This window comes from Hyperolius riggenbachi, chromosome 3 (genome assembly GCF_040937935.1).
Source record: "Hyperolius riggenbachi isolate aHypRig1 chromosome 3, aHypRig1.pri, whole genome shotgun sequence".
Taxonomy (NCBI): Eukaryota; Metazoa; Chordata; class Amphibia; order Anura; family Hyperoliidae; genus Hyperolius; species Hyperolius riggenbachi.
Window position 1 is genome coordinate 341,252,365 of NC_090648.1, and position 19,661 is coordinate 341,272,025.

Below are 19,661 nucleotides of genomic sequence, written 5' to 3' on the forward strand. Positions count from 1 at the left end.
TAATGCCATACTTAGCCCAAATGACCGGGTCTGGGATGGTGGAAAAGTGTTGCATATGTGGGTTTCCCCATAGTGGTGTATAAGGGGAGAGATTATTTGAACCCAGGAGTGGAGCTCTGGCCGCCCTCCACGCCCTCCAGGTGGTCGCCATAGCCACAGTAGCTTTAGTATGTGATTTCGGACCTCTGTACGGAAAGTTTGTTAGCTGTTCATAGGATCCTAGCACTGCTGCTTCTACGTTTATAGCTGGGTTGGAGCTATCCTGCGAAAACCACCATCGCACACTGACCAAGAGGGATGCCCAGTAATATTTCTGAAGGTGTGGCATAGCCAGTCCTCCTCTGTGTTTGGGAAGTTGCAGTATATCTAGGAGGAGGTGATTCTAGAGGAGGACAACAGAAGATCGTGTGCAGATCTGAGATTGCGATTGGGTTTGTATCTGGAAATGAGTGATGATATGTACCGGGGAGAGAGATTGTGGAGAGCTTTGTAGATTAGGGTTAGGAGTTTGAACTGGATCCTCTGGTTAATTGGTAGCCAGTGAAGAGCTTGACAGAGAGGGTCAGCTGAGGAAGATCGAGAAGAAAGATGAATGAGACGAGCAGCTGAGTTCAGTACCGACTGGAGCGGGGCCAGTTTGTTAGAAGGTAGTCCACAAAGTAGTACATTGCAGTAGTCCAGACAAGAAATTATAAGAGCATGTATTAACATTTTGGTTGTGTCTTGAGTGAGAAAGGGACGGATGCGAGATATATTTTTGAGTTGGAGATGGCAGGAGCTGGTTATGGAGTTAAGATGAGGAATAAAAGAGAGAGAAGAGTTGAATATTACCCCCAAGCACCATGCTTTGGGAACTGAAGTGATGGGAGTGTTATTAACATTTATAGTTACTTCAGTCAGAGAGGTGGCCAGAGACGGTAGAAAAATTATTAGTTCCGTTTTACTCATATTAAGTTTTAGGAAGCGAGAGGACATGAAGGAGGATATAGCAGACAAGCAGTCAGGAACACGTTTGAGGAGGGAGTTAAGGTCTGGGTCTGAGAGGTACAGTTGTATCGTCTGCATACAGATTGTATTGAAAACCGAATGAGTTGATTAAGTCACCAAGACCGTGCATGTAGATGGGAAAGAGGAGGGGACCAAGGACAGAGCCTTGAGGAACCCCGACAGACAAAGCATGAGGAGAAGAGATCTGATCTGAGTAGGAGACTGTGAAGGACCTTCCAGAGAGGTAGGAAGATAACCATGTGAGAGCAAGGCCCTTTATTCCTACATTTGAAAGTATTCGTAAGAGTAAGGTGTGGTCAACCGTATCAAATTCTGATGACAGGTCAAGAAGGATGAGTATGGACAATTGACCTTTGGATTTGGCTGTAAGGAGGTCATTGGCCACTTTGGTAAGGGCCGTTTCCGTGGAGTGGTTGGAGCGAAAGCAGGACTGGAACTGATCAAGTAGGGAGTTAGCTGATAAATAATGGCTTAATTCTGCATGTATGTGACGTTCAATTAGTTTGGATACAAATGGGAGAAGTGAGACTGGGCTGTAGTTGGCGAGTGTGGTAGGATCTAGAGATGGTTTTTTAAGTAGTGGTGTCACAACAGCCTTTTTGAGTGGCGGCGGAAAGATGCCAGTGGAGAGGGACAGGTTAAATAGCGATGTTAGTGCAGGCATGAGAGATGAGGATAGCTGCGGAATGAAATGGGAGGGAATAGGATCCAAAGAACAAGTGGTTAGATTAGCTTTGGATATTATAGAGGAGAGAGAATGTTCAGAGAGTGTAGAGAAGGCAGTTAGAGAGCAGTCAATGAGAGGTGTGGAGGTGGGATTTGAGGGTTGCGTGGAGATTTCACTTCTCATTTTGTCAAGTTTATCAGTGAAGTATGTTGCAAATTCTTCAGCTGATAAGCAAGATGAAGGGGGAGGAGGAGGGGGATGGAGAACGGAGTTGTTTATCTCTGCGTGCACCCACTAGAGATGGCCCGAATCTCTGATTTTCGGTTTGCGAACTTCCGCAAAGGTTCGATTCACGCAAACTTTTGTGAACCACAATATACTTCAATGGGGAGGCGAACTTTGAAAACTAGAAAAACTCATGCTTGCCAGAAAAGTGATGAAAAAGATGTTTCAAGGGGTCTAAAACCTGGAGCGGAGCATGGCAGAGTGGGATAGACGCCAAAAGTCCCAGGTAAAAATCTGGATTTGACGCAAAGCAGCGTTTTAAGGGCAGAAATCACATTGAATGCTAAATTGCAGGCCTAAAGTGCTTTAACCTCCTTAGCGGTAACCCCGTGTGTGACACGGTGTGACACGGGGTAAGCCGCCGGAGGGTGCCGCTCAGGCCCTGCTGGGCCGATTTACATAATTTTTTTTTTGCTGGACGCAGCTAGCACTTTGCTAGCTGTGCCAGCACACTGATCGCCGCCGGCCCGTGCCCGATCGCCGCTATCCGTTGCGGCGCGCGGGCCCCCTCCCCCCAGACCCCGTGCACTGCCTGGCCAATCAGTGCCAGGCAGCGCCGAGGGGTGGATCGGGACTCACAATGACGTCCCGACGTCGCTGACGTCGGCGACGTCATCCCGCCCCGTCGCCATGGCGACGGGGGAAGCCCTCCAGGAAATCCCGTTCTTTGAACGGGATTTCCTGATCGGAGATCGCCGAAAGCGATCGAAGCGGGCAGGGGCTATTATGTAGCGAGCCCTGGGCTCGCTACATGATTTAAAAAAAAAAAAAAAAAAACTGCTGCGCTGCCCCCTGGCGGAATTTTTCATACCGCCAGGGGGGTTAAAACATCTTGCATGTGTATACATCATTTAGGGAGTGTAATTAGGGTACTGCTTCACACTGACACACCAAACTCACTGTGTAATGCACCGCAAACAGCTGTTTGTGTAGTGACGGCCGTGCTGGACTGGTGCGCACCATGACGAGAGTGCAGGCCTTGGCGGTTTTCAAGCCCATATGGGCTGTGGTATCCCAATGACTGAACAACAGTGACTGTCCAGCTGATCAAATTTGGTCTGTCCTCAATGAAGCAACGACCTTATTATCTTGGGTGTGCCCCCCCCCCCCCCCCCCCCCCCCCCGAGACACTCGTATAGCCGGTGGTCATTGCTTCATTGTGATACGCAAGCCCCTTCACCGCGGCAAGGTAATGATCACGAAGGGGAATTGGCACATGTACATGGCTTTTGTTTTGTTGTTGCAGCTGCAGTGCAGCCAGAAAAATTAGGCAAGCATGTACACTAGAGATGTCGCGAACCTCCGATTTTAGGTTCGCGAACCCTGTTCGGGAACCTCCGCGAAAGGTCCGGTTCGCGAAAAAGTTTGCGAACCGCAATAGATTTCAATGGGGGGGCGAACTTTGAAAATTTTAAAAAATTCTACCGGCTGGAAAAATGATAGAAAACATGTTTCAAGAGCTCTAATACCTGGAAGCACACCTGATTGAGTGAAATACACATCACTGCTGGCAGAGCTGGGACAAGGTCCTTCAGCACCCAAGGCTGAGACACCAAAGTGCGCCCCTCCAACCCTTCCACCCCAGCTGTCACACACTGATTGCTATTAGACTAAGAGGGCTTCAGGGCCCACAACCTCCCCAACACCTTAATATCTAGTTATCTGGCTTGCAGTCACTGCTATGTATCCCCTTTTCTTATTTCTTTCTGCTTCAAACACAATTAGGAATGACAGCTGAATGAATTGTGCACTCCCTCCTACACTGCGCCCTGAGGCTGGAGCCTCTCCAGCCTATGCCTCGGCCCGGCCCTGACTGCTGGAGGACCCACCCTCTCTCCCTCCTCCAAGCAAGGTCCTTATACCATTTGACTCAGTTGTCTGCCTACACTAATTAGTTATGGGACAGCTGCTACACACTCTGCTAGGGAGATTTAATCTCAGCTCTGTCTGTTCAGTAAGCCAGCACCTATTCAGTAGGAGACCTTAGGCAAGTCTTCCTAACGCTGCTACTGCCTATAGAGCATGCCCTAGTGGCTGCAGCTATGGTGCTTTGAGTCCGCCAGGAGAAAAGTGTGATATAAATGTTATTTGTCTTGTCTACTTTTTCTCTTGTATTGAGCATAAATGGTAAATTTTAGGCCAGCTTCAGTTACTACTGTAGTGGTACAGTGGTTAGGGTGACTTGCCCACCACACAGTAAGATCTGGGTTCGATTCCCAGCCAATATGAGTTGGCTTTTATGCTACAAATACTTAAAGGGAACCTAAACGGAGAAGGATATGGATTTTTCCTTTTAAAATAATACCAGTTGCCTGAATTGCCTGCTGATCCTGTGTCTCTAATACTTTTAGCCACAGCGCCTGAACAAGCATGCAGATCAGGTGCTCTGACTGAAGTCAGACTGGATTAGCTGCATGCTTGTTTCAGGGTTTGATTCAGCCACTATTGCAGTCACAAAGATCAGCTGGACTGCCAGGCAACTGGTATTGTTTACAGGAAACATCCATATCACTCTCAGTTAAGGTTCTTTTTAAGCAACCTAATGTTTCTATTGCATTGAGCATACATGGTAAATTTTAGGCCAGCTTCAGTTACTACTGTAGTGGTACAGTGGTTAGGGTGACTTGCCCACCACACAGTGAGATCTGGGTTCGATTCCCAGCCATGGTATGATGTAAACTGGTTTTTGAAATAGTATAATTCCCTGGCAGATGAGACCCTCAGGTAGAAGGGTAGGAGGGAGGTGGGAGGAGGGGAGCCACAAGAGGCTAATTAAAATCTCCCTAGCAGAGTGTGTAGCAGCTGTCCCATAACTAATTAGTGTAGGCAGACAACTGAGTCAAATGGTATAAGGACCTTGCTTGGAAGGAGGGAAGGAGGGAGGGAGGGAGGGAGGGCGGGCCTCCAGCAGTGAGACCAGTGTGTTTGGCAATAATGTGTCTGTTGACAGTGATATGGAGGGTCAAAGTTTTGCTCAATAGAGCATTATGGGGCGAATCAAACTTCCGCAAAAGTTCGCCTAATGCAGGCGAACGCGAACCCCCAAGGTTCGCCTGGAACCGTTCGCAGGCGAACCGTTTGCGATATCTCTAATGTACACGCACCAGAAAAATTATTATAGCGGCCGCTGCTACCAGTGGCCTTAAAAATTCAGGAATCCACCTGGAGTCCTGGACCCTATTGGTGGTTGAGGAGAAGGCAGTCAAGCGACCTGCGGGCAGAGGTGCTGTGTGGGGAGTGACTCAATCTTGGGGTAGGCAGTCACACGACATGCAGGCAGGTGGGTGCACTGAAGTGAACAACAGGTAGTAGGTATATACAGTGATGGGTATTACAATGTGCACCTGTCACACACACAGGTAGTTACTGAATGTGCTGGGCCTGGCAGTGGCACACACAGTAGGAATTACCAAGGCTGTCTATGCAACACAAGTGTCAGTGGGCCACACACACACACACACACACACACACACACACACACACACACACACACACACACACAAAATAGATCACAAGAACAAGATTAGCTCTCAAAAGGGCTGTTGAACAATCCAACAACAGTTTGGTGAAGAACAATGCATTTTCCAGCACGATGGAGCACCATGTCATAAGGCAAAATTGATAACTAAGTGGCTCGGGGACCAAAATGTTGAAATTTTGGGTCAATGGTCTGGGAACTCCCCAGATCTTAATCCCAATGAAAACTTGTGGTCATTCCTCAAGAAGCGGGTGGACAAACAAAAACAAACTAATTCTGAGAAACTCAAAGAAGTGATTATGAAATAATGGGTTTTATCAGTCAGAATTTGGCCCAGAAGTTGATTGAGAGCATGCCCAGTCGAATTGCCAATCGCAAACACTACAAATACTGACGCTTTGCATAAATCTCATGTAATTGTCAATAAAAGCCTTTGAAACGTATGACGTGCTTATAATTATATTTCAGTACATCACATAAACAACTGAAACAAAGATCTAAAAGCAGTTTAGCAGCAAACTTTGGGAAAACTAATATTTTTGACAATCTCAAAACTTTTGGCCAGGACTGTAGATCATTAAATGGAGCTTGCAATGGAGCAATTTTATGCAACAATCAAAATGGAAAGCTTAATAAGGGTGCAGGTGTAAGGCAGCACTACTATTTTTATGCTGGGCATACATGGATAGATTATGCGCCAGAATCGAGCCGCTCGATAGATTCCGGCGCGTCCCCGCTCGTCCCCGCGGGCGCCCGAATCGATTCCCGCTCGTGCCCTCGGGCGCTTCTTATCTGCCGCTCGTTTTCTTCCATTGTCCGCCCGCGGGGAACAAGCGCGGAATCGATCTGGCGCGTTGATCGGACACGTCGGAAATTATCAATCGAGCCATCAGCGGCTCGATTGATAAGAAGAAACTATCCGTGTATGCCCAGCATTGGTTTTTTAAAGGACAGTTGAGATCCTCTTTACATATCCTGGATTGACATTTATCAGAAAGCTTTAAACTCATTGTCAAGGCAGCAATTATTGCTCAGGTGTGCTTCATCCTGTCATTGAGTGCTTTGAAAAACAAGAACAAATCCAGCAAAATATTCATTAATGATTAACAAGAGAGATAAATGCAGTCTGATAATAGTCATATGACTTTAATTGAATTAGGGCAATTATAGGTAATTGCTCACTTGTGTTCTAGAGATGAATGCAGTATGCATTAGGCATTGTATGGTGTCATTCACAATCTTTCCAGTTACATTTTTCAAAAGGAATATTTAAAAAAAATCTTTATTTTATCTACGTGTCATTTCCTGTGCATATAATAATCGCCTTTTCTAAGCCTACCGATGCAAAAAAAAAAATCAATAAATGAAAATAAAAAAATAAAGCCCTTCTTCAAGCACAGTTTTATATGTAGTCAAACAAATGTTACTTTAAATTCTTAATGCATAAAACTATTCTTGTAAAATATGACTAATAGGAAGAAAATAAAAACGACATTTTTTTATTTTTGAATAAGTTATTTTTAAAACCACTTTTTTTTTTTTTACAAAACTTTTTGTATGTTTAATACATTTTAAATAATATTCTGTTCAATGTGCCTGAAAAGTGTCTGAATTTGGACTTCTTCTTTGCCTCCAAGGGTTTTTACCCTTAAAAACCAGAGCAATTTTCACATTTCAACTCTGCATCCATTCATCTGCTAATAACTATCAGTACTTATCACACTGAAATGATCTATACATTGTATTTTTATTAGTGGTACTTTTTGTTAAGAATTATTTTATTCTAACTAAATTTTAATGGGAATAATAAGAAAAAAATGGAAAAAATAATTATTTCTCAGTTTTCAGCCATTATAGTTTTAAAATAAAACATTCTACTTTGGATAAAAACCCGCACATTGTATTTGCTCAATTGTCCCGGTTATTGCAACATTTAAAAGATTTTCCTAGCACAATGTATGGCACCAATGTTTTATTTGGAAATAAATGTGCATTTTTTTTCAGTTTTGCGCCCATCACTAATTACAAGCCTATAATTTAACAAATAACAGTAATATACCCTCTTGAAATACATATTAAAAAAAGTTCAGTCCCTAAGGTAACTATTTATGTTTTTTTTTTATTGCATTTTTTTCAGACACAAAAGTTTTATTTGGGTAACTATGGGACAGTGTGGGAGGTAAGGGGTTACTTTTGAATGTATGTGTGGGTTTTTTCATAAAAAAAAAAATGTATGTAGGTGTAATTTTACTATTTGGCCACAAGATGTACTTGCGCATAATTTTACAGCGCATACTAGTAACTGGTACTTTAACAGGAAATAATGCATAGGTGTGTTACTTTGTTTTTAGCCAATGACTGCAGCATCTCATTGATGCCAGCGATCATTGACATGGGGACTTAGATCAATGAATGGGGACTGCAAAATTAATGTTTCTGCCTGATTACATTTTTTTTTCAGACAGATTCTTGCAATGGACACATTTTTGTGAATCTTTTTTTCTTGAGAATGTGATTTCTCATACAGACACAGACATATTGATGTCATTGCATTGGGAAAAATATGTTTTTACTTGCCCATATATTTTCATGAGTATTCTCAACTTTTTGAAAATTCGTTTTTTCATTCTCATATATTTTGCAATCATCCTCATCTGTGTTAAAGTGTAAAACTTTTGCACAATTTATGGCAAAAATAAAATGTCCATATTCGCTTTTACAGGCTTTTCTTCCAAACTTAATTTTTGTCAGAATTCATCTACTTTGTCTTCAATAGCATAGCTTATTGTAAATAAACAACAAAACATTTACTTAATATATATTTATTTAAAAGAGATTGTTTTTTCAGAGACATAGCTTGTCAATAGAATGTAACATTTTGTGCTACAATTTTGGAAAATTCACACTGGCAGTGGTGCAAAGTAGGAGACATTGCTTGGCAGTGGCACTGCCAGTAATGAAGTGCAATATAACATAGACCCATTATGTGCAAGTGAATAGGGAACTACATCAAAATGAATCTATCCAATTTGTCTTTTAACACTGCACTGTACCACCCTTGCTGTGAGCTGGCACATGCAAGCTGGCTGCTGTCATAGGCCTATACGCTATGCTACAATTGACTATGTTTTAAATTACTTTGCAATCTATTCTATCACTATATGCACATTATGCACTGCACTTTTTCCCTTGATAAAGCTTCCATCAGGAAGTGAAACATGTCGGGTTGTTTTATAGATGGTGGGGGGTCTTGGTAATTTGTAATCAGTACTATGTGGTTGTAGTAGGGGGAGGCATCTACTCCATATACCTAACCTACTGTTTCAACCATTCTATGTAGCTATCATAATGACAGTAATCTAAGATTTTAACGATTCATTAAATGTTACGTTTTATTCCCCTGTCAGGGAACATTTTTGTTTAGTGTTGCTTATCTCAGGTTCTGTGTTGTTATGTCACATGCAAGCCCAGCCAGACGTGTTGAGGGGCAATGCAGCATGGTGAAAATGGGCCCTTAGCCTGTTGATGTTGCCACCATACAAGTAAAAGACATATGCAGAATTTTCTCTTTTTAGGGATTCACAGATGCTGTGTACCGGAATAGACGCAAAGAATTTGCAGACATTGCATTTAATTACAAACAGTGAGTATATTTATTTTGACCTTTGAAACATATTTTTTTTTACTTAAAAATTTAATAGTAACTGAGTGTTTAGAGTTGTCTTATGGTTAGGTTTAGACTAAAATCATTATATTTAGACTTTCTCAATTTAAATGCACTACTTTACTAGGGCTCATTTTAAGCCATTGAAGTGAAAAAATTATGATATAATGAATTCGTTGTGTAGTATGGATAATTACTAGAACATTTGTAGCAAAGAAAATATTCTCATGTTTTCAGTTTATATAGTGTTTTTTTATAACATTGCATCATTCTCTAATGTTTGCAGTTCACATACTACTCAGCATTCTAAATGATTTTACAGAGTAGGCCAGTGAATTATTGACCTGACCTCTGGAGAGCAAAGGAAAATACAGTGACTGACAGTTGAGATAACAAGCTTCAGAAGATAGAGCTCTCTCAGAGCAGACTTTGAAAGTCCTGGAGCTCAATGGCTCTTTTGCATAGATAACAACTGGAGTTTCTTAACTCTTTCTGCACTGGAAACAATATTAAACTCATGTCTCTGCTTCTAATGTTTTATTTCTTAGCTGTACTACACATACAAATCATTATATCATAATTGTTTTTCACTTCAGTGTCTCTTTAAGACAAAAGCTATTGCAAGCTGTCTGTATATATGTATTTGCACAATTTTGAACACACATATTGACCACAAGTACTAGTACCAGAAGTAATAGTCCGGATACAGTAGACAACTTTGCAAAGGGATTGGATTAGTGTTCATTGGAGCCAATGTGATATTGTGGGCACTGTGCTTACCCACCTATGGTTATGCTTATGGCTGTTTTAAATGAATGGATTTGCAATCAGGATTATTTCACTGATCAGGTTTGTTAGTGATATATAGCACAAAAATTGTGCATCACTCCCACTGCGCTTTGTTTTCTTATTTTTCCAATTTCACACATTGTGCATGTACGTATTGCATCTGTGCACAGGGTTTTTAAACTATGTTTGCCATTCATCTAATTTAAAGGCACAGTGCATTTACTCCATTAATGAGGTGTCCAGCCACCCTGTCTACATAATATATGGTGATAAATAGGGGAGAAACTGCATATGCACACACAGCTCCCTAATCTTTTCATTGAGGCTCTGGATGTGCAGAGAGCCACAAGAGTCCTCTGCAAATCATGCTTGCTTCGCTGTCCCTGCAGAATGCATCACATCTGGTATCTGCAAACTGAACAGACATACAAATCAAAGGATTTAAAATTGTAGATATATATATATATATATATATATATATATATATATATATATATATATATATATATGTATATATATATATATATATATATATATATATATATATATATATATATATATATATATATATATCATTGCAGATGTGTAAACATAACTGTAATTCTCACCTGCTATTTTACTAATATTTCAATCAGTTATCTCAGTAGTCGGATATGCCCTGGGTAAGGAAAATCCAGGTTTGTTGGATCACTTTGGTCCTCCAGTGTTTTTCAGCTTTGGAAAACCTTTGTAATCAAGCCAACTCTTGAGCTGCCACAACATTAGCATGTGGAGATGCAGATACTGTATATTCCTGCGTATAAGACTACTTTTTAACCCTTGAAAATCATCTGAAAAATCAGGGGTCGTCTTATACGCCGGGCGTCATTGATGCCAGGTGATGTGCCCTTGCCTGTTACCAACTCTCAGATCTTGCGGCTGAGGACTGTAGTGAAGCGGCGCAGGTGCACATGTGGGAGATCTTAGAGGCACAGAAGGAGGTGTATAGGATACAAGGGTGGGCCAGAAGGGTGGAAGAGGTGTGTTTTATGGGCACAGCATGATCTATTCCAGTGGTGCTCAAATACCCCTTTTTAAAATTCGAATTCGAATAGTAAATTATTCGAGGTCAGTCGAATATTCGAGTCGAATAATTTTTACTATTCGATTCGACCTCGGACTTCGAGCTGACTATTCGAGTCGGTATTCGAGCTCATTATTCGAGCTGACTATTCGAATTGGCCTTAAATAGCTTCCAACACTTGTTTTGAGGGTGAATGATGCAAGAAACCTCTTTTTTTCCAAGTAACAACAGCAAGTGATTATGTGGGGATGTTCCTTTAAAAAAAAAAAGTTGAAAAGAGAAGTTGTGTCCAGAAATTTGTTCAGTACTGTATATACTTCTTCTTCATCTTCTTTATCTTCTATATCTTCTTCTTCTTCTTCTTCTATATCTTCTTCTTCTATATCTTCTTCTTCTATATCTTCTTCTATATCTTCTTCTTCTTTTATATTGTCTTCTTCTTCTTCTTCATCTTCTTCATCTTCTTCATCATCATCTTCTTCATCTTCTTTTTCTTCATCTTCTTCATCTTCTTCATCTTCTTCTTCATCTTCTTCATCTTCTTCTTCTTCATCTTCTTCATCTTCTTCATCTTCTTCATCTTCTTCTTCATCTTCTTCATCTTCTTCATCTTCTTCTTCATCTTCATCTTCATCTTCTTCATCTTCTTCATCTTCTTCATCTTCTTCATCTTCTTCTTCTTCTTCATCTTCTTCTTCTTCATTATTATTATTATTATTATTTTTTATTTATATAGCGCCAACATATTCCGCAGCGCTTTACAAAGCACAATAAGACGACAAGGGGAACATAGATACAACTAACAAATATACAGCAGAGTTCCAAGCAGCACAAATATTGTTACAAAAACAGTAAACATTAGGAGGATGACCCTGCCCTTGCGAGCTTACAATCTAATGGGTAGTGGGGGACACACTAGGTAAGGGGGTGGAGGATGGATGAGGCAGTGATTCTTTGCCTCTGATTACATTGTGACAAATAAGTAAATAAAGGGCTATAGAATGTTATAAGCTTGTCTGAAAAGGTGTGTTTTAAGAGTGCGTTTGAAGATGTCCAGGTTTGGAGCATGACGTACAGGCTGTGGAAGAGAGTTCCAGATAAGGGCTGATGCTCGTGTAAAGTCCTGGATGCGAGCATGAGAGGAGGTGATCAGCTTAGAGGCCAGGAGAATTTCTTGGGAGGAGCGAAGGTTGCGGGAGGGACAATATCTTGAGATTAGTGAGGAGATGTATGGAGGAGACAACTCATGGAGGGCTTTGTATGTTAGAGTCAGGAGTTTGAACTGGATCCTCTGGGTAATGGGTAACCAGTGGAGAGAATGGCACAGTGGGGCTGCATCAGAAGAGCGTGTGGAAAGGTGAATGAGGCGGGCCGCTGCATTTAGAAGGGATTGGAGAGGAGCTAGCCTGTTTTTTGGTAGGCCACAGAGCAGGGTGTTGCAGTAGTCTAGGCGGGAGATGATTAAGGCATGAACAAGCATTTTGGTGGCCTCTTGTGTGAGGAAGGGACGGATATGGAATATATTTTTGAGCTGGAAATAGCAGGTGGTGGTTAATGAGGCAATGTGAGGTTTAAAGGAGAGCTCTGAGTCAAGTATAACCCCCAAGCAGCGGGCCTTAGTGGTTGAGGTTATTGGGGTGTTGTCTACCGTTATGGTTGCAATTGGTGGGGGTGTAGATAGCAATGGTGGAAAAATCACAATTTCCGTTTTAGTCATGTTGAGTTTGAGGAAGCGGGAGGACATGAATGCAGAAACGGCACGTAGACAGTCGGGGACTCTGGATAGTAGTGAGGACAGGTCAGGAGCTGAGAGATAGATTTGGGTGTCATCCGCATAAAGGTGATACTGGAAGCCAAAAGAGTTAATTAGTTGTCCCAGGCCACGGGTGTAGATTGAGAAAAGAAGTGGCCCAAGAACAGAGCCTTGAGGTACACCAACAGACAGTGGGTGTGGAGAGGACTTGGTGTTAGAGAAGGAGACAGTGTAAGAGCGTCCAGAGAGATAAGAGGAGATCCAGGAATGTGCTTGTCCCTTGATTCCTAAAGATGACAGTGTCTGCAGAAGCAGAGCATGATCAACCGTGTCAAAGGCAGAGGAAAGGTCAAGGAGTATTAGAATGGAGAACTGGCCTTTGGATTTAGCTACCAGTAGGTCATTAGCAACTTTCGTGAGGGCAGTTTCAGTGGAATGGTGTGTGCGGAATCCAGATTGAAAGGGGTCAAGTAAGGAGTTGGTAGAGAGAAAGGCAGACAATTCTGAATGGATGTGACGTTCCAGCAGTTTAGAAGCAAAGGGGAGGAGCGAGACAGGACGGTAGTTGGATAGAGAAGTTGGATCAAGAGAGGGTTTTTTGATTAGTGGTGTGATGATAGCTTGTTTGAATAAGGAAGGAAAAGTGCCAGTGGAGATAGAAAGGTTGAATAGAGTTGTTAGAGCGGGATTAAAGGAGGAGGAAAGCTGGGGGATTAGATGAGAGGCAATGGGGTCCAGGGCACAGGTAGTGAGATGCGCTTTGGAGATTAGTGAGGAAAGACACTGATCAGTTAGTGTGGTGAAAGATGTTAGAGTGGGAGACTGGTCTTGTGGAGCGGGGGGGAGGCAGTTAGTGGTGGGTGAGGGTGCAGGCAGACAGAAGGAATTTATAGGTGACGGCTGTGCTGGTAAAAATGGTTGCGCGTTAAAGCTATTACGTATTGCATCAATCTTGCTTGTAAAGTATGATGCAAAGTTGTCGGCTGACAGACATGTGGTAGGGGGAGGAGGTGGGGGACGAAGTAGGGAGTTAAAGGTGTTGAATAATTGTTTTGGGTTGTGAGACTGTGAGGAAATGAGCGAGGAGAAATAAGACTGCTTAGCAGAAGTGAGGGCATCCCTGAGCTCCTGCATAGTTTGTTTATAGTGATTGAAGTCTTCTACAGCAGTGCTTTTTCTCCAGCATCTTTCTGCCACCCTGGAGTGCCTTTTCAGCTGTATGATTTGTTCAGTGAGCCAGGGCTGCCGGTTAGTTTGGCGGGGGCGGGTGGTGGTGAGTGGAACGGCTGAATTCATGGCAGAGGAGACTACATTAAATAAGTAACTGGATGCTGCCTCAGGGTCAGTGTAGGAAGACAGGGTACTTAGAGGTTCCAAGGCCTCAGTCAGGGAATTCACATCCAGGTTGCGGTAATTCCTGCGCGTGACTGTATGGTGTAGTGTTGGAGGAGTTAACGGTAGAGAAGAATTGATTGAGAAGGTAAGAAGGTTGTGGTCTGAGAGGGGAAGCGGAGTGTTATGAAAGCTTGAAATAGAACAGAGGCGGGTAAAGACAAGGTCAAGAGTGTGGTCGTCTTTGTGGGTGGAAGTGGAGGACCATTGGGCGAGGTCAAACGAGGAGGTGAGAGAGAGCAGTTTGGTGGCAGTAGGGCAATTAGTATCGATGGGTATATTAAAATCTCCAATGATGATAGAGGGTATATCAGTGGAGAGGAACTGGAGAAGCCATGCTGAAAAGTGATCAATGAAAGTAGAGGCTGGACCGGGCGGGCGGTAGATAATAGCAATCTGAATGTGGTATGGAGAGTAGAGACGGACAGCATGAACTTCAAAGGATGAGAGTGCGGGCAGTGGTGTGAGTGGCTTAAAGGAACAGTGATCAGAGAGGAGGATCCCCACCCCCCCTCCATGTTTGTGGCCAGGTCTAGGGGCATGACTAAATTTTAGACCACCATATGATAGAGCAGCTGGAGACACCGTGTCTGATGGAGTTATCCATGTTTCAGTGAGCCCCAGGAAGGTGAAAGTGTTGGAGATAAACATGTCATGAATAAAGGCCAGTTTATTACAAACGGAGCGGGAGTTCCATAGAGCCCCAGATATGGGGAGGGGAGAGCTGGGAAGAAGGGGGATGTCAATAAGATTGTAGGTGTTCTGGGAGGGGAGGTGGTGAGGTTTGTTATTGGTGGAATGAGTTGTAGTCTGAGCAGTGTGAGGTCTAGGAGTGGGCCCTGGGTTCGGTGATATGTCCCCAGAAACCAGAAGGAGTAGTAGGCAGAGCAGAGAGATGTGGGGGTGGGACTTGTGTGTATGCAAGTTAGGTTTAGTGAGAGCAGAGGAGGGGTAGTGTGAGCACAGAAATAGGAATAGTTCGTGGCTAGAGAAAAGGGGAGACGATAGCAGAGAGGGAGCAATCTGTATGGTGTTGCTGACAGTGGGAGGATGAAGTGACATGTGGATTTTCAGGAACAGAAGGCAAAAAGAAGCGGTTGAGAAAGACATTTTAAACATTCTGAAGGGATTTACAGGGCGATTGATAGCTGACAGCAGGAGGGTGGGGTATGTTTAGAAACAGGAATTGCAGAAACAAGCAGGCATATGGTGAAACAGATAAAAAACAGTTAAGTAGCAAACCATGTGATCAAAGTGCCGAGTCTCCTGGCAGTTCCTTCTGTTCCCTTCTGGTTCAATTCTGGTCTAATTTGGGTCTTTAGCTGTGCACTTCAAATCATGCACTTAAAATTAATGCACATCTGACTAAAGTCATATCTGACTTAGAGACTAGATTAAGTAGACAGCAGAGGGGATGGAGATGAGTGCTGGAATGAGGATCAGGTGTGAATGGCCAGGCCTGGGCTGTGGGAGGCTGGGTCAGTCTACAGACATGCAAATTATGACTAATTAATTAGGTACACATTGCAGCATAAGGCCTGGCACCAGGAAATGGTCAGAATTATGTATGCGTACCATAAAGTTAAAAGCAATGCAGGTAAAGTTAAACATAAGCAAGATTTGTTTGATTGCAGAGAGAAATTGCATGAAGACAGATATAAAATCAGATGCAGATGCAGATCATATGCGTACCATAAAGTTAAAAGCAATGCAGGTAAAGTTGAACATAAGCAAGATTTGTTTGATTGCAGAGAGAAATTGCATGAAGACAGATATAAAATCAAATGCAGATGCAGATCATATGCGTACCATAAAGTTAAAAGCAATGCAGGTAAAGTTGAACATAAGCAAGATTTGTTTGATTGCAGAGAGAAAATGCATGAAGACAGATATAAAATCAGATGCAGATGCAGATCATATGCGTACCATAAAGTTAAAAGCAATGCAGGTAAAGTTGAACATAAGCAAGATTTGTTTGATTGCAGAGAGAAATTGCATGAAGACAGATATAAAATCAGATGCAGATGCAGATCATATGCGTACCATAAAGTTAAAAGCAATGCAGGTAAAGTTGAACATAAGCAAGATTTGTTTGATTGCAGAGAGAAATTGCATGAAGACAGATATAAAATCAGATGCAGATGCAGATCATATGCATCTTCATCATCTTCTTCTTCTTCATCTTCTTCATCTTCTTCATCTTCATCTTCTTCATCTTTTTCATCTTCTTCTTCTTCATCATCTTCATCTTCTTCTTCTTCATCTTCTTCTTCTTCATCTTCTTCTTCTTCATCTTCTTCATCTTCATCTTCTTCATCTTCTTCATCTTCTTCTTCTTCATCTTCATCTTCTTCTCCTTCTTCTTCTTCTTCTTCTTCTTCATCTTCTTCTTCTTCATCTTCTTCATCTTCTTCTATATCGTCTTCTTCTTCACTTATTTCTCTTTTCAAATTTTTTTTTTAAAGAAATGCAGCTATTTTTGAGCGTAACAAATAGCTGGTGGCGCACGCATGTTGGAAGCGCCATTGTATGTGCTCCCTGGCAGTGGAAACACACAGACAGCAGGAGGTAAATTCAGCAGCAGGAGGAGGAGGATGAGTGTGTGGCAGCAGGCAGTCAATGAGGCAGGCAGCGTGACATAATAGCCCTGGTACCTAGCGGTGATACCAGGGCTGTAAATAAACACAGCAGGCAGGAGGTCCCAGACAGCGGTCGTGCAGCCCACATTGTGTCCAATACACAACTGGGACAACACAGTTTTCAACCCGGGCACCTCAGAAAAATTAAACCTTTTTTTTTTTTTGGTTTTTTTGGTTTTGTTTTTACAACAAATTACACAGATATAGCTATTTTTTGACGTAATAGCTGGTGGCAGAGTGGCAGCAGAAGGTAAATCTGTGTACCCTGGCATTGGGAAACACAGACAGACAGCAGCAGCAGCAGGAGGAATGGAGGAGTAATGTGAGCAGCTATTGTTTGACGTAATAGCTGGTGGCAGAGTGGCAGCAGAAGCTAATTCTGTGTACCCTGGCAGTGGGAAACACAGACAGACAGCAGCAACAGCAGGAGGAATGGAGGAGTAGTGTGAGTGTGGCAGCAGGTAGGCAGCGTGACATAATAGCCCTGGTACCTAGCGGTGATACCAGGCCGTAAATGAACACAACAGGAGGTCCCAGACAGCGGTCGTGCAGCCCACATCGTGTCCAATACACAACTGGGACAACACAGTTTTCAACCCGGGCACCTCAGAAAAATTAAACCTTTTTTTTTGTAATGGTTTTGTAGTTTTGGTTTTACAACCAATTACACAGATATAGCTATTTTTTGACGTAATAGCTGGTGGCAGAGTGGCAGCAGAAGGTAAATCTGTGTACCCTGGCGTTGGGAAACACAGACAGACAGACAGCAGCAGCAGCAGGAGGAATGGAGGAGTAATGTGAGCAGCTATTGTTTGACGTAATAGCTGGTGGCAGACTGGCAGCAGAAGGTAATTCTGTGTACCCTGGCAGTGGGAAACACAGACAGACAGCAGCATCAGCAGGAGGAATGGAGGAGTAGTGTGAGTGTGGCAGCAGGTAGGCAGCGTGACATAATAGCCCTGGTACCTAGCGGTGATACCAGGCCGTAAATGAACACAACAGGAGGTCCCAGACAGCGGTCGTGCAGCCCACATCGTGTCCAATACACAACTGGGACAACACAGTTTTCAACCCGGGCACCTCAGAAAAATTAAACCTTTTTTTTTGTAATGGTTTTGTAGTTTTGGTTTTACAACCAATTACACAGATATAGCTATTTTTTGACGTAATAGCTGGTGGCAGAGTGGCAGCAGAAGGTAAATCTGTGTACCCTGGCGTTGGGAAACACAGACAGACAGACAGCAGCAGCAGCAGGAGGAATGGAGGAGTAATTATGTGTGCAGCTATTGTTTGACGTAATAGCTGGTGGCAGACTGGCAGCAGAAGGTAATTCTGTGTACCCTGGCAGTGGGAAACACAGACAGACAGCAGCAGCAGGAGGAATGGAGGAGTAGTGTGAGTGTGGCAGCAGGCAGGCAGCGTGACATAATAGCCCTGGTACCTAGCGGTGATACCAGGCCGTAAATGAACACAACAGGAGGTCCCAGACAGCGGTCGTGCAGCCCACATCGTGTCCAATACACAACTGGGACAACACAGTTTTCAACCCGGGCACCTCAGAAAAATTAAACCTTTTTTTTTGTAATGGTTTTGTAGTTTTGGTTTTACAACCAATTACACAGATATAGCTATTTTTTGACGTAATAGCTGGTGGCAGAGTGGCAGCAGAAGGTAAATCTGTGTACCCTGGCGTTGGGAAACACAGACAGACAGACAGCAGCAGCAGCAGGAGGAATGGAGGAGTAATTATGTGTGCAGCTATTGTTTGACGTAATAGCTGGTGGCAGACTGGCAGCAGAAGGTAATTCTGTGTACCCTGGCAGTGGGAAACACAGACAGACAGCAGCAGCAGGAGGAATGGAGGAGTAGTGTGAGTGTGGCAGCAGGCAGGCAGCGTGACATAATAGCCCTGGTACCTAGTGGTGATACCAGGCCGTAAATGAACACAACAGGAGGTCCCAGACAGCGGTCGTGCAGCCCACATCGTGTCCAATACACAACGGGGACAACACAGTTTTCAACCCGGGCACCTCAGAAAAATTAAACCTTTTTTTTTTTTTAATGGTTTTTTGGTTTTGTTTGTAAAACAAATTACACAGATATATAGCTATTGTTTGACGTAATAGCTGGTGGCAGAGTGGCAGCAGAAGGTAAATCTGTGTACCCTGGCAGTGGGAAACACAGACAGACAGCAGCAGCAGGAGGAATGGAGGAGTAGTGTGAGTGTGGCAGCAGGCAGGCAGCGTGACATAATAGCCCTGGTACCTAGCGGTGATACCAGGCCGTAAATGAACACAACAGGAGGTCCCAGACAGCGGTCGTGCAGCCCACATCGTGTCCAATACACAACTGGGACAACACAGTTTTCAACCCGGGCACCTCAGAAAAATTAAACCTTTTTTTTTGTAATGGTTTTGTAGTTTTGGTTTTACAACCAATTACACAGATATAGCTATTTTTTGACGTAATAGCTGGTGGCAGAGTGGCAGCAGAAGGTAAATCTGTGTACCCTGGCGTTGGGAAACACAGACAGACAGACAGCAGCAGCAGCAGGAGGAATGGAGGAGTAATTATGTGTGCAGCTATTGTTTGACGTAATAGCTGGTGGCAGACTGGCAGCAGAAGGTAATTCTGTGTACCCTGGCAGTGGGAAACACAGACAGACAGCAGCAGCAGGAGGAATGGAGGAGTAGTGTGAGTGTGGCAGCAGGCAGGCAGGCAGCGTGACATAATAGCCCTGGTACCTAGTGGTGATACCAGGCCGTAAATGAACACAACAGGAGGTCCCAGACAGCGGTCGTGCAGCCCACATCGTGTCCAATACACAACGGGGACAACACAGTTTTCAACCCGGGCACCTCAGAAAAATTAAACCTTTTTTTTTTTTTAATGGTTTTTTGGTTTTGTTTGTAAAACAAATTAC

The 19,661-nt window shown here is 43.2% G+C and overlaps 1 protein-coding gene across 1 annotated transcript in view; it reads left to right on the top strand.

Moving 5' to 3' along the window:
* Nucleotides 1-19,661, top strand: part of PAH (phenylalanine hydroxylase) — a 120,880-nt gene that overhangs the window by 59,398 nt on the left and 41,821 nt on the right. Inside the window, exon 5 of the mRNA XM_068276940.1 lies at nt 9,014-9,081. Within this exon, the coding sequence (XP_068133041.1) occupies nt 9,014-9,081 (68 nt within the window). The remainder of the gene's footprint in view (nt 1-9,013; nt 9,082-19,661) is intronic.